Consider the following 22,902-nt stretch of genomic DNA (forward strand, 5'->3'; position numbering starts at 1 on the left):
CCTCCGGCGGGCCCGGCCCGGGCCCTGGCGCGGCCCCAGCGGCACAGCACTCCCGGCCCCTCCGGCGGGCCCGGCCCGCCCCTCACCCCGCCGCGGCTCCCCGGGGGCGACCCCGCGCGCAGCGGGCGGGGCGGGGCGGGGCGGAGCGGTTGCGCACGCGCGGCGCGGGCGCCCTCTCACCCCGCTCAGCTATGCCAAGTATGTGCGCGGCGGAGCCGGGGCCGGGCGCGCGCGGCGGCGGCGCCATGGGGCGGTCGGGGCCGGGGCTGCCGGCGGGGCCGCCGCGGCGCTCGGGGACTGCGCGCTCCCGCGGGCCGGGGGGCCGCGCCCGCTGAGCGCGGTGCGGAGGCAGCGCCAGGCATGGCCGACCCGCTCCGCAGGACGCTCTCCAAACTGCGGGGCAGAAGGTCCCAGCGAGGGGCGGCGGCGGGCGCCGGGTACCGCCACGGCGGGCTCTGCGCCCCGCAGGGTAAGTGTGCGCCTGGCTCGGCCGCGAGGCTCCGGCTGCCCGGCCCCGGCTGCCCGCCCGCGGCCGCTCCTCCACCTGCCGGGCAGCGCCGGACGGGGGCTCCCGCGGCGCCGGGATGCTCCGTGCCCGCTGCCCGGAGCGCCGCGCCGGGGCCGGGCGTGAGCTTGGGTCTCGAATCAGTCCTTAGCGGCGGCAGCGTGCCATCGGTGCCTGCGCTTCTTCTGGGAGCGGGAATTCCTCACGAAAGCGAGAGCTGCTGGGGCTTAGACCAGCGCTGTGTGCGCGTCCCTGCTCGTTCTCTTTTCCCACATCTGCTTGTCACTCCTCGGCTGCTGCTTGCCCGCTGGGGTTGGTTGGTTTGTTCGCTTTTTAAAGATGCACTCGAAATCTTACAGATCAATTTTCAGTTTTGCCGTTGTTCCGTTTGAATATATAGTACTTGTATTTTATACTTTTGTTAGGAAACTTAGTGAAAGAGAACGTGTTCAAATATAAGCCAGATGAACTGAGAATTGTTTGATCCTTATATGGAGAGGCTGGATAAAGCTGTTCCCTGCTTCCATGCAATCTGCAAAGCAAGGCATGGTATCGTGGTGAAGTATTTTCTGTGCCAACGGAGTTGGCAGAGTGTCAGTTTTGACCTCAGTTGAGTTGAAACATTGAAACTTTGATTTCTGAGCATACACGTGTTGTTACTATCATGGCTTAATTTGAAATATGGATTTATTTAATTTTTTGTCAATAGAGTGAAAGGGGAAGAGAATACCTGACTTTTTTTTTTTTCTTCTTCTTGAACACCATATTGAAGCCTTTTGAGGAGGAACTGTTGTCATGTTTGGTATTTGTGTGAAGACATGGTCTTAACTATTTTAAATACAATATTAAAGATATATCTGAAAATGCTAATAGTAGGCAGCATTCTTCTGAATGAAACATTGCTCTAGAACAAAAAGTATGTTCCTGTCCTGTATGTCTCTCAAAGCTTTGTATTTATTTAAAATTGACTCATTCCTGTAACAGCTAACAACATTGAAAACTTTGTGATATTGAACCACTGGTTGTGCAGATACTTGCATGTGAAGCAGTTTGTTACTAAAATAGACATGGGCATAAGGGCTTTCAGGAGCAGGGCCAAGTTCGAATAAAGGGGAAGGACTGCTTGCAAATACTGCTAGCAATTGCAGAAACTGCAGTTGGGGGATGTATGTGTAAGTGTACCATCTGGACGAGTTTCAGTGAGCATTTCCCATCGATGACCTCTGGCAGCATGTTGGCTGATCAGAGACGGGGTCGTCCTGAGTCCTGTGGAAGGTGGCGTTCCCTGCAAGCAGCTTTGGTGGAGGAGGCTGGAGGCTTGTGGTTATCAGTGTTTCTGTGCTAAGCGTTTGCAGATGGCTCCTTATCAAGACACCCAGGTGGACGTTGAAAACAAAGTTTTCTGCTGCTGGGACTGAAGGGCAGCCTGAGCTGACACCAGATGTGTCACTGGGTGTATGTTTAGGTACACTGTACTTCTTAGGAGCCTGCTGTTTTGGGAATTGTAGGCTGTCTTAACCAGTGCAGAAGGACCCATTTTTCTACAGGAAAGCAGGAAGTAGTAGATGTTTTTGTTTGTGGAAATACAGCTCTCAGATGCTCCATCTATTTATGTCACCGGAACAGGGACCATCCTTGGACTGAAGCAAGGGCTTTGGGATAGTTGTCACTGGCAGGAGGATGCCTGCCCGAGAAGTCCCTGATCCAAATGGACTTCTTGGAAACATAGGCTTAGCCCTATGCCTTTTGCTGATTAGTTTCCTATCCTTTTGGTTAGTTCTTACTTGGAATTGTAGTGTGACAGTGTGTAACAAGGAACCATTACAATGGCATGCTTGCATTTTCAGGCTGGGGGTGGGGGAAGGAATATGATTGCTGCCAAATCACTGAAACTTTGACAGAGATCTGCATTCACATTTTCCTCAGATTCTGTTACCTGACCAACATGGGCCACAGTGTAGCAAAGCATTTCAGTGGAAGTTTGCAAAGGCTTTAGAAGGACTATGGTTAATTTTGTTAATTCTTTGAAGCAAGTTAATTCTTCAAATCACAAACAGTGATAATACTGCAGTTTAGTTGAACAAGCAAACTGTACTCTTTCAAAAAATCACCAAATGATGAATCTTTCATCAAATAAAATGGTGGTGTTTCAGATCTTACCAAGGATCTCTTCTATCATTAAAGTACAAACCTAAAGAGGGTCAAAGGGAAGGTGTTCAAATGAGTCTTTTTCATGTCTCCCTTTCTACAGTGGACTTGGCTGGATTTACAGAGCTGTTCCTTGAGTCCTCCAGAGAGGTGTCCATATTTTAACATCCATTATTGGTGTGTAAATAATTCTTTGCTGAGAATAATGTTCAGGCAGTAACAAATAGCTGCTTCCATCTGGAATTTCAAATTGCAGAGGGCTTCATGTGAAAATAGGTTATCTGTTTTATGTGAACCCAGTTATCCCCATTCAGGCTTAATGACTGAGCAAGCCCTGTTTGTGTTGTCCTCCTGTGCAGAGCAGCATGAAGCTTGTCTGACCTGCTCCCTGTTTTTAATTTGGATGTATTTGCAGCTTTCCTTCCAGTCCTAGTGCAGTGGTTGCAGCTCCCTGGCTGGGATGTGCTGCAGCCAGCGGGGGTATGGCGCTGCTGCCGAATGGAGCTTGGGTGTGCTCTGACAGGGGGCTCAAGTGTGAGTGGTGCTTTCCATGGACAATTAAATGTCTGTTGCTTCAATGAAACTGTGTCAAATTTTGGGAACAGTCAGTGCAATTTGTTTACTTGTTGCATGAAATTTTTGTTGTTTAAAAACTTTTCTACATTTCTTCTTTCTCCTTCCTTATTTTCATGATGGTGTGTTTTGTTTTATTCCCCCCAAATCAGGGGTTGCCTCTGTCTTAATTGTAGGATAAAGCTGGTTAGGACAGCCCTTTCTGGAGTTTTTTGTGCAAGACATATCCTTGCCTTTATTTAAACAGAAACCTAGAAATGAATATATGTGGGGGTTTTGTAGCCATTTAAGCAGTACATTACCTACCAAAAGTAGGGACTGTTTCTTCATTGGCATAACTAAACTGGAGAAGTATTGTATAGTAACTTTTCAAACTGATTGCACCTGAACTTGGCAGAAAAGAGCAGCCATTTCTGTGTAAGTATGCATGACCTTTCAGCAGAGCTGTCTCACTGCCATTTATCTAAATTACGTGGTGTTAAAAATACAGCCAAACAAACCTGACTCTTTATTAGTTATGTGCACATTCTGTTTTGACAGGCTGAAATCTAATTTTGTGATCATATCAACTTATCTTTTGTCCTTTTGGATGATACAAGTGTTATACGACAGCAAATGTGTTCATCTGTCAAAAGCAAAACGATATTCTAAACGTCTGTCTTTCCCTCTCTTTTTGCCTTCCTTTCTGGGAACAGATTTCATAGAAAATGTTTACGTAGAAACTTCGAGAAGCAGGAAGGAACCCAAGTGCCCCCAGGCCAGCGAGGAGCCCGAGCACAGGCCGCAGGTGAACAGCATAACCGTTTCCAAGAAACGCAGCTGGCTGCAGCAGAGCACCCACCGACGACCTCCTCCTCCTCTGGAAGAAGAAAATGCCTGTAACGAAGTGCACGGGGCTGTTATCCTGGTACCCAGATCTCCCATCCTGCTGCCGGAGCCCGCAGTGCCGTGGGCTCCCTCCACTTCGGCAGTGGGGCGGGAGCGGCCGGCATGGAGCTGTGCCCTGCCGAGCGCCGCCGCGCTGAGGAGCGCCGCCTTGGACCGCGGCGAGGATGGCGACGCGGATGATGAAGGAGAAATATGGTACAACCCCATCCCTGAAGATGATGAACCCGACTTGCCCAGGGTCTGCCCTTCTGCTGTGAATAGCCTTGTTGCTGTGGGCTCCCCATCAGTTCGGTACAAAGCCCACCCTGGGGGTGACTCTGGGACGGCCACGAGTCCCCATGAGAGTCCCACACGCTCCATGGAGAGCACGGGGAGCAGCTGGACGGCGCAGCCCGGTGAAGGGAGCCAGGCGGATGCTGCGCAGCCCAGGGAGCACACGCAGCAGCAGCGACAGAAGTTTGCCTGCAAGGCTCCGGGTGTGCCGGCAGCAGAGGACAATCCTGCCTTTAAGTGCCCTTCCACAGGTAAGAGAGTTGAGGAACATAAGTGTTTGGACCTCTGTTGGCTTTTAGAGGATTAGTAAACCTTTGTTATGTGTCTCTTTTCCTCCACCTCTTATGTTATCAAGCAAATTTTCAGTGGAAATGCATGTCAGGTGCATTTAAAATGACTCAGATTGTGAGACTGATGCTTACTAAGTGCAGAGCTGCAGAATCGTTTCTCAGTCTGTTTGTTCATGACATGTCCAGGTGTGGTTGGCCTCTGTTCCCTTTGGCCCCCACCTCCCTGAAGACAAAGGTTTTACAAAATAAGCTTGCTGAAGCCTGATAATGTGAGGACACACTGGGTTTCCTTTGTCAGCTGGTGTCTAGCCCTGGCCTTGGATTCCTGCCTCAAAGCTACTTAATGTCTGCAGAAGCTTCTTTAACTTGCTGTCTGGGACTTTTTAATAAAGACTTTTTGGTAGACCATATGAATGCTATTCATCACGTCGCTTTCTGTAATTACTGTCTTGTTGACTGTCTCAGGCTAATCTAATAGACTGGAGAAGAGTGGTTTTCACTTTCAGAAGCCAGCCTCTTTGTTCCTTGTTATCTTTGGCTGAGTGTTTGATAGTCTCGTTTCCATAATTCCATTAGTGTGTGAATTCAGCATCGTATTAAGGATTTTTTCCCAGTCTGTTAAAAAACCCCAGACAAATATAAAACCACACCAAACAAAAGTAAGTAGAAAAACCCCTCCCAACCCTTTCCAAAAAGGTATTATTTTAATTACTTATGTGCCTTATATTATCTTGATCTTAACTCTAGTGTCCTGTTCGAAGTTAGAAACAGCGTAAAGTTCAGGAGACCGGGAATTCCAGGTTCCTTTCTTTGGAGAAAGGTTAAACTTTCTTTACGCTGACATTTAAGAGCCTGTGTTTCTGCCTGGCTCATCAGAAACTCCATGAAACATTGGTGTGGGAGCCCAGGTGTGCATTGCCTCCCAGAGGGGCTTCCTTTTGGGTTGTCCCCATCCAGCCTCACCATCCTGGCAGCCTCTGGCCCCATGTCCCTGTGTGCTGGGAGCTGCTGTGCCTGGATTCCTGGTGTGGAGATTACTTCTGGGAACAGGGTTTGTTTTCAAAGGCACCAGAGCAACTGCTGTAAACAGCAGAAGAAAAAACACTTGGTCTTCTGGGGGCTCACATTTTGTTCTTTCCGTGGAAATGCTCCAGATACAAGCATATTTGTAGTTGAAAAGTGTGTTAAAAGTTCTTGGGCATTTATTACAAATAGCTCACTTTATAGCTGCTTTAAATACTTAGACCAGTTTCATTTGCTTGCAAGACAGATGAGATATTATGTTTTTTGGTAGATTATTGTCGTTGTTGCGACTCTAGATGTTTTGTAGCGGTCAGTAAGTGTGGTTATTTAGGAAGGCCATGTGTGTCCTGCAAACTGTTTGACCCCCATTTAGTTGATTAGTTAATCTCTCACACAGGGGTGACTATTTCTTTGTTTAAAGAAATAAATCCCTTTCTGTAAGAAGAAAAATGTCAAACTTGTTTTCATGCTGAAGATGCATTCATTTCTGCAAGCAAAGTTGTCCATTTCAAGTGGGAGAGAAGTTACGAATTTCACCTGATCTGTTTGTTATGCATTGAGTTAATTAAGGTAGTTCAAATGCAGCTCTCCTTCTACATGTGTTGGGTGGTGATCACATTGAATAGATTAATTGATGATGAAGTGGATCCCTGCTGCTCAGTAATTGGCTTGATTATGGAGAAGTGGCTTAGTTCTTCTTTTTAATCCAGTTAAAGTATCTACAGTTATTTTCAGTCAAATTTAAAATGACAGCTCATCCATATAAAAGTACTGCGTGAAGGGCAACATGGCCAATTTAACTTTATTTGTATTAGGACCTTGTTTGAATTACGCAACTGGTGTGAAATGTATGTCTCTGTTCATAGAGAGCTGGTTACATTAAGCAGTAACTCCCATCAAATAAGCGAATACAGCTTTGGAGAAAAGTCTGCTTACCTTTCTTATTGATATGATTTATATATGTCAATATTGGTTAGCCTTAGAGCCTAAAAGTTAGGTTTTGGGAAGCATAGACAGAAAAAAGTGGGGCAGTACAAAATCCAACAAAATATATATATTTGCTCATTTAGTCATTTGCTGTTTTCTTCTTTGGACAATGGAAACAATTTTACCTTTGAAACTTTAAACATTATTGCCTTTCTTGGATTTCCAACTTTGTAGAGAGAAAATAGTAACGGTGCTTTTTTTTTGTTACGTTTTTTGAGACTCTTTATTAGACAGAAGATTTTTTTTAACAAAAGAATAAATGATAGAATTCTGTTACTGTGAGTTTTTTCAAACAGAGCAGCAAAACTGTTACCAGTACAATGGATCATAGTTGTAGAGGTATTAATTTGTCTCATAGTCTTAATTTATACTGCTAGCTCCTGGTATTAATCTGGTTACTTTCTACAGTAAATGCCATTTATGTTAATGGGATTTGTCAGGTAATTCCTTAGTGAATAATTCTAGCCTTGTTGGCTTTAAAAAAAAACCTAATTAGAAATAAGATGCCCTTATAGCAGAGCTTGGGAAAATAATTCATGTATTTTATTTATAACACGTACCCAAAAGGTAAGAGTAAGAAGGTAACTTGGTTCCAAGTTAATAATGTAGAAACAGCCCAGCTTGGGCTCTTAGGTCTGTGGGAGAAGCGTTTAAGTGGAAAGAACCCTGAAGACTATTTTTAATTATGTGTCTCCTTGCACAGGCAAAATGGTTATGATTGAAAAATAGAAATATTTTTTTTATAAATGCAATGTGAGAATTTTTTTTTCACTGTAAAATGTTAAAATAAACTTTATAACTCTTTAGGACTGAATTCTTAACTGCATGTTTTTATAGATGTGTGTATCACCTGCAAATTGTTGAAGAAAAGCACCCCTTTGTAATGTTGGCTCCTGAGACAGATTTACATCATGGAGCTCTGAATAGTGCCTTATGAAGAATTTGCAATATTATTGCTTTTGGGGAGAATTACTGTTGGGATTAGTGTCTACCTAATGAGTGGAATCATCTCATGTATCTGTATCTGAGAGACATCCTGGTAGGACTTGTGCCTTGGAGGTTGCCAGGATCTGGACTGTGCTTTTGCTACTAAAAATGTACTTGAGTTAGCTGTCTGGGTGGAAAATCCTGGTAAGAATCACTGTAAACAATTTCTTTCCAATGTTATGGCAAGTGAAGATTGATCCCATATTCCCACTTAACCCTGATATGTGCCAACTGGAACTTGGCTTAATTCCTATTAAAACTACAGGGCTCTTTCTCCACTTAGACTGTGACCATTATCCTGGTTTCCAAATACATCTTTTGGGGCCAATGCAGACAAATATTTTGCATGCTTCCATGTTGCAGGCATGCTTCCAGCAATATACATAGAGTATACTGGGCAGCAAATGCTATCTACCCCTTTCCTTCCACATGTTGTCAATATTATTTTTGTAATTTCGTGTTTTTTCCCAGATGGAAGATGTTTTGTGGTTTACCTGTTTTTCAAGTGCAAGGAGCTTTGGTTTCATGAGACAGAAGTGCATTGATGTGAAATATTTGCACGATGTTTGAGATACCGGAATGGTTAGGGGTTTGGCAGAAAGGTCCCTCTGCTCCATCTTTCTCCTGCACAGGTGAAGCCAGTTTTTCGCTGGGTTTTTGGGGAGTTTGTGAATGTGCTTTGGGCTTGTTCACGCATTTGTCTTGGATTCATGGGGTGACAATGCCATAAAGATGTGCTGGTGAAAGAGACAACAGGATGCAGCAGCTGTGGAGTGGAAGCAGTTCAATCAAAATAGTGATTGCCTTTTTCAGTTTCTGATTTGTCCTGAGTAACTGTTTATATCCTCTGATGGGGAAAATAGGGGCAAAGCTGCTTTTCATGCCATGAAAGACACAGTGAGAAGAGGAAGTGTTCGTGAGAGCAGCCTGAACAGACAGTGCTTGGCATCGCTGCGGTGCTCCGCGAGCACCTTGGTGCGGCTCCAGCGTCTGAGCAGAGCTGGCTGTGGTTCATGAGCGTCGCAGGGTCATTAATGTTTAAAATATCTGCAACAAACTCATGCTCATTAAGTCTGGTCAGAGATCTAAAGTGCTGTTACATGTGCTTGCTCCTCTCTGCAGTGAGGTACCCTGTGGTGGATGCTCCAAGGATCACCACCAGGATGAGAAGCAGGCACTGGTCACCCCTGTCACCTCTCGTGTCTGAGCCTTGCGGGGGTTATGCTGTAACCACCTCCCATTTTAATTAATGCACTATTTAAGGCAATGTATTTTCTATCTTTTGCTCCTAAAAAAGTGATCCCTGGGTTGATGGGTTCATCACAATTTTATTAGTATCAGTGTGTGTAGTAACCAAAGAAAACAAACTCTCTTTACAGAATTCTGAGATTTTTTTTTTACCTTTTTAATAATTTCTCCATTCCTTGACTCTGAAGCATTATGCGAGATAGACACTGCATTGGTCAAAGTAGTAATTTATATAGAGGTAAAAAAAGACTTTTTTTACATGTTAAAAGCAGAGATTCTTCTATTTATTTAGATAAATAATTAAGATGTTACATAGAAATAATTGCTTTCTAACTCAGTTTTTTAAAGTGCTTTTTAGATTTTAAATTTTCTTTTGCTCAGTTGCTGATGTAGAGGTGACGCTTACCTTATGTTTTAATTGAAGTCGCTTGAATTTGGTATAGCATGAGTTGTTCTCTCAATGCCATTTACAGTTCTGCTCTGAAGTTTTCTATCAGAACAGGTCTAGAACTGTGCCTGCACCTGAGGAACTTAACAGCCTTTGACATCAGTAGAGCTGATGTGCATTTTGTGTCAGTTGAGGATCCAGATCAGTATCTCTTGTAGAATCTACCACGGAAAAACAGTCGCCCTTTTCCACCCATTGTTTGCTACAAGAACAATTTTGAAATATTTGGGGTCTTCTGTTTTGATTTGCTGCTTTTTCACTTTTAATACATTAGCTCAGCATTTCCATTAGGTGTGAGAGTGGCTGTTCGATACTTGAATAGCTTGGTGTAATAAGCAACTGATAGCTTTCTGACCTACTCATTCCCCTCAACTTGTTGTCCCAAAAGTAAATTACAGGTTTTTTGAGGAACTTTAAAATAACTCAGAAACCCTATCTTGAGCAATGAGGAATGTGACATGTATAATAGGGTAGTCAAGTGTGCCTGTAAAACAGCTTGAGTTGCTGGCAATGGGTGTGACAGTGATATATGTGCCCAAACACATATAAACAGCATTAAGCAGGGTCAGACAAGCATGTTTACTGTGCTAAATCACTGCGTATGTCTGGCAGGGGCTGTGTTGTAAGTGCTTAAGGCAGTCTGAGCCCTCTCTTCCCTCGGGGCAGTGTTGTGTAGGGGTAGGTTTTCTCGGCTGAGGGGGCACTAGTGACTGTCCTGTGGACACCTGGATGGATGGGCTGGGTGAGGGACCTGGTTTGTGAAGCACTGTGGGCTCTTCATGTTCCTCTGGTCATGGAAAGGCTTTATGCTTTCACACAGCCATAGTGCTGAGCAAAGCAAAAGGTGGCTTTGTACTCAAGCTGAACACACAGCACATGCTACACACAGTTACTTAGGGTGTCAGGTCATTTTGACTTGGATTGCGTTGTCCTCCAAAAGCTTTTTTTTTTTCCTGTTACTCATGCTGCTGAAGTGTCAGAAGGCATAAGGTAAATGTATTAAAGACAGTATCTAACAGAACAGCCCGGGTTGGAGAGGACATCAGATGATCATCTGGCCCACCCTTCAGTGGGACGGGGAGCCTAAATGAGACTACCTAGCAGCCTGTGCAGTTGCAGCTTGGAAACCTGTAGTGGTGAGGACTCTGCCACGTCTGTGATTGTTCCAGGGATTGAGTGTTCCCACTGTAAAAGATAAACGTTATATACATACACACACACAAATGGTCAGCTGTTAATATAAAACTGACCAGCCCCATGCTGTCCTGGTGCAACAGGTGCCTCTTACGTTTTGTCTTCTCCTACCGCTCTTCTGTAAGGATATTTTCGATGTCTCTAACTGCTGTTTGCAGCAGTCTTGTAACTTGGTTGAGAAAAGAGCTGCAACTCAGTTTCGCTGTCACCCTTGTAAGAAAGCTGTGGCAGATGGGTAGGCTGGGAAGTGAAGTGTTACTGGACTGTGCTACAACTCCTCCTGCAGCTTGTTCAGAGTTGTCATGTACACTCTTTTAAAATTGCGTGCATACCTCAGCACATTGCTGGCTTTAGTGGAACAACATGTGGCTCAGTGCTGATGGGAATACCATCCTGCATAATACTCGACTGTTAAGTTTCTTCCAGCCACATATTTCACTTTAACTGTTTGGTGCTGAATGCAGCAGAAGTTGGACACATAAAAGTCATAGTGTTAGACTGACTCTTTGGTTTTAATGAGCTGGAGGGGAGGAAGTTTAATTTGCTGGCCTGCTTTTCCAAGCCTGTGCCAGAGACTTTTGACAGAAAGGGAAGATTAATGTTAGAGGCTGCAGTGTGGCACTGATTGCTATGGAGTGCTCCACACCAGCCCACCAGTGGGACTGTGCGGTGATTTGCAGTACAAGGGAAGGCTTTGTCTGCCTTTATCAAGCACCATATTTCTAACTAGCTGCTTGCCAGAAAAGCACAGCAGGCGTGCTAGAAATAGCCCTTCCCCTGCAAGGGAACTACTTCCATGAGATTCAGGATTAAATGAATTTTCCTCTGTTCCTCTGGAAAAGAGATTCCATGCATTATTCTTTGTCACTGAAACTTCCTTTTATAAAGATACTCTTTTAAGCAACTGTCTGCAAAAGTTACTTAATCCAAACTTCTATTGAGACTAGAACTAGCCTTTGTAGGATTTTTCTTGGAAGGGGGTGGGGAGACCAAAACCACAGCAAATGACTTTGGTCAAAGACCAGATTGCCTGATTTAGCTGTTTCAGCTTGGTGAAGTATAAAATTAAGTTACAGTCCAATGGCGAAAATTAATTTGAATGCAAAAAGCACTGGTAAGGATCACTCGCTGTGGACTTGAAGTGATTAGTTTAGAATTAAAGAAGTAAGTCCTTGGCAAGTCTGAAGGAGAAATCTCTGTAAAGTATGGTTTACTGAGTATCTTGTGAAAACAGCACTTCTTTCTTTCTTTCTTTTTATATACTGTAAACAGTCTCCGTTTCTCTGGCTAGCAAGAGAGAATGATGGATGGATAAAGGTGTTGGAGTCTCTGTGAGCTGCCTGGGCTAATTGCATCACACAGGGTTGGTGTGCTTAGGGGCTCTACAGCACCCCAGCTTGCACAGGCGAGGCTACTCAGTCCTCTTGGGAGCTGCTAACATTTGAAAAATTTTAAGTGATTGGGATGTTGCTAGCAAGAGGCACTCTTTGTTTCTCAAGGGGTGGAAAAATGACTATGTGGAAGTACTCATGTGATTAATATCTATCATTCTGGCCTCCGTTTCCCTCTTGCATGGTTCCTTAACTCAGGTAAATTGATCAATTTTCTTACAGTCATTACTGCTTCATGCTGGAAAAAGTGAGAATGTCTTGAGCAAGACTTGGTATTTGCATTTCCTTGAGTATTAGAGCATGAGGTGAACCACAGGTTCCTGTCTGTGTGCAGTACTGGCTTATGTCTAATTGTGTTCCTTAATTAGCTGTTCTTTACTGCTAAATTGAGGGAGTCTTTTTTTTTTTTTTTTTTTTTTTTTCCCTTTTTAGCATCAGTGCTTGCTGTTATAATTTTTTTCTTTTTGGTACCTTGAAAGGGGGGTGATTTCCTTTGAGGATGTCGCTTGGGAACTGTCTAACTTTAAACTCTTGTGGGATGGTAGTGTCAGGAAACATGGAAGGTTGCTGGCAGGCAGTGAAATGAGACAGTGCAAGGTGCAGCTTTTGGAAGGAATAAATCTTACATCCTGCTGCAGAAAGGAGAAGCTGAGAGAAATGAAAGAAAAGGTGTGAGACTGCCTGCATCTACACAGGAGAGATTTAGGGCTCTGAGGTAATAGAGGGACACAAAGAGCCATATTCTTTACTAGAGACAGTGTCTTTGCTCTAGACCTAAGAGGAGTGGCAATGCTGATGTGTTGGCTGTGTAGCTAACTGCTCTGCAGACAAGGGTGCCTTTGCCATATTTCCAGGATTTTTTCATTAAGTCTGATTTTGTTGCACTTGTGCCCCAGGAATGTGGCCATGTGTGCTTGTGTGGGGGATGCAGCACAAATGGGTCAAGCTGAATGCGGCGGGTGCAATTGCTCATTTGTTTATATGTAGTTTCTGGCCCTTTCATCTCCATAAAGCAGAACAAATCTGGCCTTTGACAATGAATTGCCAAATTTGGCTGAACGAGTCAGCAGAGCACATCTTTCTGAACACTTGTGAACATCTGACTGAGTGATGGTTGTCTGAATGAATTGTGCTTATCAAGTTATGAAAAATCAACATGTTTTCCCCAAGTTCAAGATTTATTTTTTCATTGCCAAGAATTGCAGTTTGAAAATGATTATTCCTTCTCTTTTCTTCTAAAGGGTTTGGAGCTGCTCTTGCACACAAGCCTGATATACCCTCCACAGAGGTTTCTCCTCCAAGTCCCAGTCCTCTGAAAAAAAGCGGATCAATCAACTGGCCTTTCCCTGATAGAATTAAATCTCCCAGGACTGTGAGGAAGCTTTCCATGAAAATGAAAAAGCTGCCAGAGCTGAGCAGGAAGCTGAGTGTGAAGGGAACTTCAAGCCATAGTAGTTCAGATAATCCTCCTTCCCTGCTGAAAGGTAACTGCCGGGATACAAGCCATACAGTGTCTTTGCCTTCTACTGGAAACTCAACCACAGCTGCCAGCAGGAATGTGATAAGCCGTTACCATCTTGACAGCAGTGTGTCCTCACAACACACCTACAAAAAGAAGAGCTCAAGGAGCTCCAAATCCTTCAACAAAGGTGGTTACCTCAGTGATGGCGACTCTCCTGAACTTATAACAAAATCAGGTAAACACAGGCACGAAACCAAGTGTGGGAAAGGAAAGGAGAGCCTTCCAAGTAACAGTGGTAAACCCGAAATAGATATCGATGCCTTCAGACACTACAACTTTTCTGATCAACCCAAGTGCTCTCAGTACATCTCTGGACTCATGAGCATTCACTTTTATGGTGCTGAAGACTTAAAGCCACCACGAATAGACTCAAAAGATGTCTTTTGTGCAATACAGGTTGACTCAGTAAATAAAGCAAGGACTGCCCTGCTTACATGTAGGACAACATTTCTAGACATGGACCACACATTCAACATAGAAATCGAAAACGCTCAGCACTTAAAGCTGGTGGTGTTCAGCTGGGAACCCACCCCACGGAAAAACCGAGTGTGTTGTCATGGAACTGTGGCTCTTCCCACTCTCTTTCGGGTCACCAAAACACATCAGTTGGCTGTCAAACTGGAGCCCAGGGGGCTTATTTATGTCAAGCTGTCACTCATGGAGCAGTGGGAGAACTCTCTCGATGGCCTTGACACAGACCGGGAGCCCGTGATGTTTGGGGTAGATGCTCGAAAAGTTGTAGAGAAGGAAAATGCAGGCTTGATGGTGCCACTTTTGCTGCAGAAATGCGTTCTGGAGATTGAAAAGAGAGGCTGTCAGGTACTGTGCATATTTTAATCTCTTTTGTCAATGTTTCTGTGTTGAAATAGCTGTTGTTGCAGTGTGAGCAGTGAGTGGAAATGGGGGAAATTAAAAACATCTTTACAAGTCAGTTTTTTTTCCTTTGCTGCTTCTGTGTGGTGAACACTGGCCATTGTAATGTGGGAAGAATAACAGGGCTGTATGCAATCAGTGCTTCCAGCTTGGCCTTTGTAGAGAAGTACACTTGCTCGCAGGAGCTGCTCCCAGCAGAGTTTTAGGAGTGGGGATGGTGAAACAAACCTGCAGCCGCCAGTGTGTAGAGACACCCCGAGAAAGCAGAGATCAGTTGAGAACTTGAGAATGCTTGACTCCTGAGACATGGATCATTCTGTATGGACACACATCCAAATTTAAAAATTATATGGTTCACTGTTCCCTCCAACCAAACCTGAGATACTGTGTGCAGTGACACGGTCATGAGGAGCATATCTTTTGGTGCAGCCTGAAGCCAGTGTGTCTAAGACCTGTCTCTGTCATCACTTTGTACACAGCATTAGGATGAGGATGAGTCCCTGAGGGGCTGAATTAGTTCTTTCCCCACACCACTGTTCCTTGTCTTTCTTCAGGTTGTTCTCAAAATTGGGACTGCTGCAAAGCAGAAGTGTTCAGTGTCTTTTTTTTTCATCCCAATATAGTTTTATTGGTTGATGTAATGAACAAAAATATGTATGAGAAATGAGGTATGGAAACAAATCACCAGTTATGGATGCTAGGCAGGAGGTCTGTTAGGAAGGACTGTACACAGTCTTAAGCTCAGATGTTCCCCTTGGCAATTAATTTGAAACTGGTGGGAGGACTCTTGCCTGCTGTTCCACAGCATATGTGAGCCCTGGTTGTCTTTTGCACCTGTTCTCACTCAGGTGAAATTGAGAAGTAGTCACACCTACCACTGTTGCTATTTTAAATTGCTGACAGGTTGGATATGCTTCCAGGTGTGATGAGATTAGCTCTGCTGTTTATAACCCAGGTCATGACCTATAGAGGGAAATGGTACTTCTATGTGGCTCTTTTGCTGAAAGTCACTGCTGATAATAACTGTGTGATTTTTCTTGTGAGTACTTCTCCTTACATCCAAATCACTGGAAAAGAGAAGTTTTGTTCTTTCCAATATATGTGTCCCATGGTTTCAGTATTTTATTACAGGCTTATTAGCACCTAGTCATGCAAATGATATTGGGTAATCAAGGCAACTCTGGTAATGAAGCAGTTGGGATCTGAGTTATCTGAGTGTACCTGGTGCTTTTGAGCGTGAAATCTATTTTTGTATTTGCACGGGGGGAACCAAAACTGCAAAATACCCTGTTAACTTTTTTTTTAACCACGCGCTTGTCTGATGTTTCTGACTTTCCTGTACACTGCAGACTACTGTCATGGTGCATAATCTCCACCTGAATTTCAGATGTGGCATTAGGAAACTTTGAAAGTTTAAAAGAAATTTTCTTAGGCGTATATAAGATTGTATTCAGTCTTGAGAAAGGGGGAGTACAAATTCCGTTGGGTAAGGTTCCATTTATTTAACAGGAATTAATATATGACCAGAAAAATACTCTTGCTTGCAGACCTGCATTCTCATGGTCTTAAGGCAGTCCAGGTGGGATTTTTTGGTTTAGTATTGGGTATTTTTTTTTGTCTTGAGCCTGTGGTAGTTTTGAATTTACCTTTTCCTGCTCAATACAGCTGCCTATAATGTTAATTAAAATAAAATGAATATTTTTAACATTTGGTTTTCTAAGATCATAGGAGCGCTTTCTATAAATGGTGTTGATGAAAATGAAAAATGATAAAATGGAAAATTTCAATACATGAAAGCACATGATTTAACTGGTAATTCAATTCAAGAGTGGTGTGGCTTTCACTCCTATCACCTTAAGCATGTTAAATAACCCCTGTTTTGCAGAAAACTTTAAATATCATTTGAAACACATGGAAGTCAGCATGTTGTCAGCTTCAAAACAACATATTATAGGTGTAATAATGGAGTATTCATGATTTTCTTGAAACTCTGGTTAAGGTTATAAAACTAAATTTTAATTTTTTTACTATATAATGTAATACTATAGGAAAATGGTTTTGCTAATTTTGGGTTTGTGTTGGTTTATCAGTTGGTTTGTAACTTCTTATTTTTAGTATGGAGTCAGCTGTATGACTTTTTTTTCTGCTAATGATTAGTAACTGTATTTGTAATGTAATTTTGTCTACATAGTGCTCTAAACACTTTTCACTTCTTTCTGCTGAAGTTTGAATTCTATTTTGTATAATTAAACAGTTATGCCAGGAAAAATTATGATGGTCTGAATGAGTAGGGTGAGAAGCAAATACATGTTTAATCTGTATTTCTTTCCTGAGTCTGCGTAAAAGCAAAACATTAAACAATTCCAATTTAAAACTTGTGTTATGTCAATAAAACACTGCTCAGCACATTCACTGTTTTGAAAACAGGATCATCCTTCCGTTGCTGCTGAGCAGCCCCCCCGGTGTGTCCTGCGAGGTGTCCGATGCTGTGTGCTGATGTTTGCACTGTGTGGCTGTCCCGAGCTTCCATTCCCACGCAGCTGCTGTCGCTCTCGAGATGACACAGCGCACGGTGTCACGTACGGGTCCCTCTGCAGGCCGGGGGCTGACGTGGGGCCGGTGTTTGTGCTTGCAGGTGGTGGGTCTGTACCGGCTCTGTGGCTCGGCTGCGGTGAAGAAAGAGCTTCGAGAGGCGTTTGAGAGGGACAGCAAGGCGGTCACGCTCTGTGAAAGCCAGTACCCAGACATTAATGTCATAACAGGTAACACTTTTCCTTGCTTTTCTTCTAGCAGACTTGTGCCCTGTTCCTCATGTACCTTTTAAAAGGTGAAATTGTGTTTTGAACTAGTTTTCTATTGTCATTTTAACAAGCTTTTAACTGCTGCTGAAAGCTGGGTGGGAATGAGGGCTCTTACCGTGGGGATGTGTAATCGTGGATGAAGCAGCAGTGGTTTGTAGGGAGAGGAGGTCATGGAAGGACCTGCTTTCAGTAGCTGCTCTGCCAGGTGCAGAGGGAAGTGGGAGTCTGAAAGGAGCTGGGGTCTTGGAGCTGGTTAAACCTCTGCCATTGGTTTCTATTGGAGCAGATCTGGAGAAGCTTGGTGGTGATCAGGCACCTCCGCTGTGCTGGTGGCTCTGCACCATGTGACCCAGGGCTGTCTTGGATCAGCTGTTGTTCTCCCCTTTGCGTTGGAGATCGCAGGAGTTATGGAAACAGATTTCCCGTTGTATTTTGCAGGCTAGTTAGAGCTGCAGGAAAGTGCCTTCATTTGATCACTGCTTTTTAAAAAACCTTACTAAGCTTTGCCCTGCTTCCTGGAGTGAGACACCTTTACTTGGTGTCACACAGCAAGCTCCAGGCACAGGTAAGAAGGTCCAGGGAGGCCTGTCTGCATCAGCTCCTTACATGGGTCTCTTCACAGGGGTTGCGCTGCAGAACTGAAGTAAGTTGTTGAGGTTTTTTTGGTTTGCTTAAAACTGGAACAGTTTTGTAACTATTGATACCTGTTATGTAAGCGAAAGTTGATCTAATTTCAGGCACCACTGAGTAAGCCAGTTGCTCTGAGAAATAGTCAGAGGCATTCACTGCCTGTATATCAAGGGGTAGAAAATGTAACAGCAGTTGGGGTATAAATTTTCTGTGCCAAAACCCTTTCTGTAATATCCAACATCCAGCTGTATAGGAGAGTTATACCCTGTTTGGTGGTTTATTTCATTTCAATTTACTGGGAATTAATTTTATTCATTACATTTTGTAATTATACAACATGTTATCAGAAGATACTACTCAATGACATTTACTGAGTTACATAAACCTCTTGGTTCAGAGTGGGCAGCCAGTCAGTTCGCATTACTTGCCTTGGCTGATTTCACTGTGAGGTTCGGTACTGTCTACAAGTACCAGCATTCTCAGCATCAGAAACTTGTATTTATAGAATCATGGAATTGTTTAAATTGAAAAGACCTTTAAGATGATCAAGTCCAGCCATTAACCCACCCAGTGATTCACTCTGATGTTATACAGCTTTTATAAACAAGGTTTATGGCAAAGGTAAAAAGTATAAATGATCTTTCAAACTGGGTAATTTTCTTCTCTTTACAAATAAATTAATGAGAAAAAGTAGTGAGAACTTCTAAGATTAAATTGTTCCATGAAATTATTGAAGTCCTATTTTCTCAAATTTTTGTTGATCAACTCATAAGGTGGAGTAAAACCCCTCTGTTGCTTTCTGCCAGCAGCAAAAGCTGTCTGATACTGACTTGTGAGCAGACAAATGGCAAACTGCAATTTGGTTAACGTAAACTTTGGGGTACTGGAAAACTTTGTTGTTACTCTTTTTTAATTTTAGATACTAAAAATGGCGTTGCACTTCCATGCTACAAGTAATCATTAAAATAAAACAGTATTTGTAGAAATGGTTCAGGAATATCATGGGGAAAGGGTGTAGGAATTTAATACTTAGCCATACACAAAAGAACCTGGAACATTTCCTAAGCATTTTGATTTTCCTGAGTATATTGTACACTCAGAACCAATCAGAACTGACTGAAGCCAAAGTCTGACCTGCAGGAGAACTCAGTGCTACTGAACAACTCTAGAAGGGCAGCAACACAGTCTGACTGATCTTTCCCTCACAAGTTTTTGCTGTGGTGTTGGAGAAGTTGAAGTACACTTGAGAACTGAGAAACTGAAGTACACTTTTCTGTATACGTTGCTCCAAGCCTTGGTGGTGGTGGTGAACTTTTGGTGACCATACAAGTGTGGCTTGGTGGTGGTACTACTGGAGGATAATGTTTTGCTTCCAGAGTTTGCATTGCAAGTGAAAAGACTACAGCTTTGTTTTCTGCCTTACAGAAAATCTACTGGGTGTCCTTTTGTATGTGTTCTATTGCAAGAGTTTACTTACATGCTGCTTTCCTTACAAGGGAAAAATACATTAGAAAAGCAGATTCTTTTCCCTGGTAGCCCTGCAGCTGTGCTGTCCAAGTGCCTGCACTGCCTTTGTCATTGTTGTGCTGTAAGGACTGACTGCAGTGGCTCTGTGGGCTGGGGCAGCAGGGGGGGGAAAGGGGATGTTGGCACTTGTAGCTTCCACTGACCAAAATGTAGTCACTCTAATTATTGGAAACTGAATGTGGAAACTGAATGCCTGGTGTGGATTGACGGGGGAACCTACAGTTTTTGTGGACAACTGAGTTAGCCACTGTGCTTAGTGCTAGGAATAAAAGAGCCCACAAAACTTACTGCATGTGCTTAGGGAGTTGGGTTGAGAGGGAATGTTTCCCCTGATTACTTAATGCTGAGGCTGCTGCACATGATTCATACTTCTATCAGCCAGAACATGTGTTCCACAGAATACGAATCCTCAGCATAAATCTTGGCTGATTTGAAGAGAAGTGCTGCCTTATGTCCTTTTTGAAATTTGAGTAGCGCTCCTTTCCAAAAAGATTAACAACATTTTTTTTTTGACAACTCTCCAAAGACTAAAGAATGAACATTTAATGATTAAATCTTGACTGGGAAATGCTCTTGAGATTGGCATAGGCTTACACACAATGAAGTGGGCTCATGGATCAAACTGAGGCGTGCAGGCAGTTCATGGAACTGACCTGTAGCTGTGTTGTTGCATCGTGTGTGTTGGCATCCACGTGAATTCATATCTCTGCATAAAGCTTGCAATACTCTTAACAGTTCAGTGGGTCAGAAAAATGAGGAATTAATGAAGTGGATGGCAATTTCTGCTCTCTGTCTAAATTTGTTGTGTGTGGTTGTGTCAAGAGGAATGTGCTAGTGGGCTGGCAGCAGCGGGAAGCGTAGATTCATGGAAAAAACTAACAGCAGCCTCTTAGAGAGCTAATTTAGCTGACTGAATAGCAAAAGGATTTAGAAAGGTCAAGGGGCATTCATGGCTCCTAAATCATCCTGTTATCCAGGGCTGAACTGGAGAAAGTCCTTTGGCAGGTGGTAGTCCTACGTTTGTGGATGCTGTTGCAGGAATTCCTGCTAAATAATTATTAATAGACAGTTGTGAGTGTTTCAACAGTACAAGCTAATTTGATTAGAACATACCATTTCCTACTGTAAGCTGATTTTGATTTCAGCCTCTGCCTTCAAAAAAAGCACAGGTAAAAGAGAGATCTTGATAGAAGTCAGCATCTCTTGCTAATGTTTTGCTTATGAAAAATGGAAAATATCCCAGATCATGTTGTACAGCACCAGCATCTGCCACATTTGTTTCATAAATATTTTAACCAGCTAATCCACATAGGAAACACGAGCCTCTAAATTCAGGGAAGAAAAAATACTTGGTGGGAAGGGAGGGATATGAGTAAGTTACTAAACAAAAACTAGCCACTGAAGTGGAGAAGTACCAAAAGTGCATATTCTTTTTAAAGCAAACAAAAAATCCCACCAAACCACCGGAGGAAATATTTTTTCAGGAAAAAATGGTTGTTTGCATATTTTGTGTTCCTCAGGGGATGTTCCCGTTTTAAGCACAGAGGGAGCTCCTGGGGGCTGTGTGGTGTCTGCAGAGATGGTTTTGCCTGACTGCCCCATGGCCGTGCTGCAGGGGGAGGTGATTTGGCAGCTCAGGATCAGGGCACTGCTGCTTCAGGTAGTGCTGCTCCTGCAACACAGCTTCAGTAGCTGTGCTGCTGCAAGTACAGAATTCTTTCTAAATGAAAATATTTATACAGGTAGAAGCCAACTCTTACTTGCATTCTGCATGTGAAGGGCCTAATGTTAACTTCTGTTCCCTGTACTTTTTTAGAAATGACCTTGTAACAAAGCCCACGCTGTACAGTTCATTTTACAGCTCGGTTACACAGACTTGAGTTAATGAAAACTGTTGCTTTGTTAAATAGCGCAGTGTGATGGTAATTGCTGTGATGTGAGATTTTACAAGGCTGTGAGGAGTGCCTGCTAAAACATCTTCTGCCTTTCCAACACGATCTGTTTGGAGAACAGGCTGCTTTGTTAACTGCAGTACCTGCTTTTAAACAGTTTCTTTTAATCCCTCATTTCTTCTTAACAAAGTATTTAAATGCAGTTGTGATCTAGTTAAAGTTAGTAGATATTTTTGGCACAGAATGCAATTTTTAAAGGAAAATAAAGCTGCTGGGGAGCAGGCTTGTTTCCTTCAATTTTTTTGTTGGTCTTATTGGGTATTGCTCCTGGATAGCATCCCACTATGTCCTTTCCAGAGGCTGTTAGAAGCCTTAATATTTTGGGTTCTTTCATTATTATTCTTGCAGTCACTGAAACCCCTCTCCAAATGAAGTATCAGCCAGGTTCCAAAGCCAGCTTACAAGAATTCAAACACTCAATGCATTTGTGGAAGGAATAGGGGTTAATGAGGTGCTTGCCTGGTTGTTGCAATCCCTAGAAACAGCCTCTCCCCCAGCCCATCCCCAGCTTCAGAAATGGTGCAGTATTTCTCTGCAACAGGGAGGGCTCAGTGCCTGGGAATTTTAGGCAATGTCTCCTGTGGGTGTGGATCACATCTGTCACAGGAGCGAGTGCTATGCTGGAGCTGCAGGGGTACCCAGGGGTGGCAGGGAGCTGGTGGCTCTCTCTCATGAGCACATGTTTGGTTTGTGCTTGGCTGGGTGTGAAGGCACCATGTGCTTCACTGTACGTGCCACCAGTACTGGGATGTTTGCTCATAATTTTGTAGCTGAAAATAAACAGAACAGAAAAACTAACTGATAGGCTTATATAAAAGAGGAGAGGTCATCAAGCTGGACTTTGGTGTTTGTAGGAGCTCCTTCGCTTGGATGGGAGGTGGTCTGCTCTGAGCCCTTTCCTTGCCTCCCCTCACCCTTAACATGAGGGAAACTTGGAGAGATGCTCACCTGGTGCCCAGTGTCCCCACTTCTGCACGTGCAGCCCCTCTTTGCTGTGCCCCAGCCCCTCTTTGCTGTGCCCTTCTGGTGTTGTCCTCCCATCTCTTGCTCCTACGTGCGAGCTTTGTCACTGACACACAGGATTTTCTTACAGAATGGTGAAGTTGATGTGCCTTAATACTCCCAAAAATTGCTACAAAGTGAATCTGCAGCTTGTTAAAGGCAGCTGTTGGTGTGTCTCATTAGGTGTCCTAAAGGATTATCTGCGAGAGCTGCCCTCCCCCCTGATAACCAAGCAGCTCTACGAAGCAGTATTGGATGCCATGGTGAAAAATCCCTTGAGAATGACAGCAAATGGTTGTGAGAATGACCCAAGTGACTCTGATTACGCAGCAGCCCTCCTGGATTGCCTGCCAGATGTTGAGAAGGTGAGTAGTGTTAGCACATTCAAGTAAATCTCAAGCTTCAGAAAATAAAGGAACATTTTCACACTCGATAGAAAATGTCTCAGAACTGTTTATCAGATCAAGTGGTTCACTTGGATTTGTGACGCTCCACATACTTGAAAATACTTCCATGCTGTAATGAATAGGAACATCTGCATTGTTGGATTTGCTCTAGTTTTCATTTTATATTGTTTCTTTAAAACAGCTGTGATCACTACTTTTACATTATTAGATCAATGAGGATTCCTTTGTGTTGT

At 43.5% G+C, this 22,902-nt stretch overlaps 1 protein-coding gene across 1 annotated transcript in view; it reads left to right on the plus strand.

Moving 5' to 3' along the window:
* The first annotated feature begins 291 nt into the window (after nucleotides 1-291).
* Nucleotides 292-22,902, plus strand: part of SYDE2 (synapse defective Rho GTPase homolog 2) — a 28,059-nt gene continuing 5,448 nt past the window's right edge. The window contains exons 1-5 of the mRNA XM_032118723.1: nucleotides 292-469; nucleotides 3,922-4,638; nucleotides 13,197-14,296; nucleotides 16,986-17,112; nucleotides 22,446-22,627. Of these exons, the coding sequence (XP_031974614.1) occupies nucleotides 361-469; nucleotides 3,922-4,638; nucleotides 13,197-14,296; nucleotides 16,986-17,112; nucleotides 22,446-22,627 (2,235 nt within the window). The 5' untranslated portion in view covers nucleotides 292-360. The remainder of the gene's footprint in view (nucleotides 470-3,921; nucleotides 4,639-13,196; nucleotides 14,297-16,985; nucleotides 17,113-22,445; nucleotides 22,628-22,902) is intronic.

The sequence above is a fragment of the Corvus moneduloides genome, chromosome 9 (genome assembly GCF_009650955.1).
Source record: "Corvus moneduloides isolate bCorMon1 chromosome 9, bCorMon1.pri, whole genome shotgun sequence".
Lineage (NCBI taxonomy): Eukaryota > Metazoa > Chordata > Aves > Passeriformes > Corvidae > Corvus > Corvus moneduloides.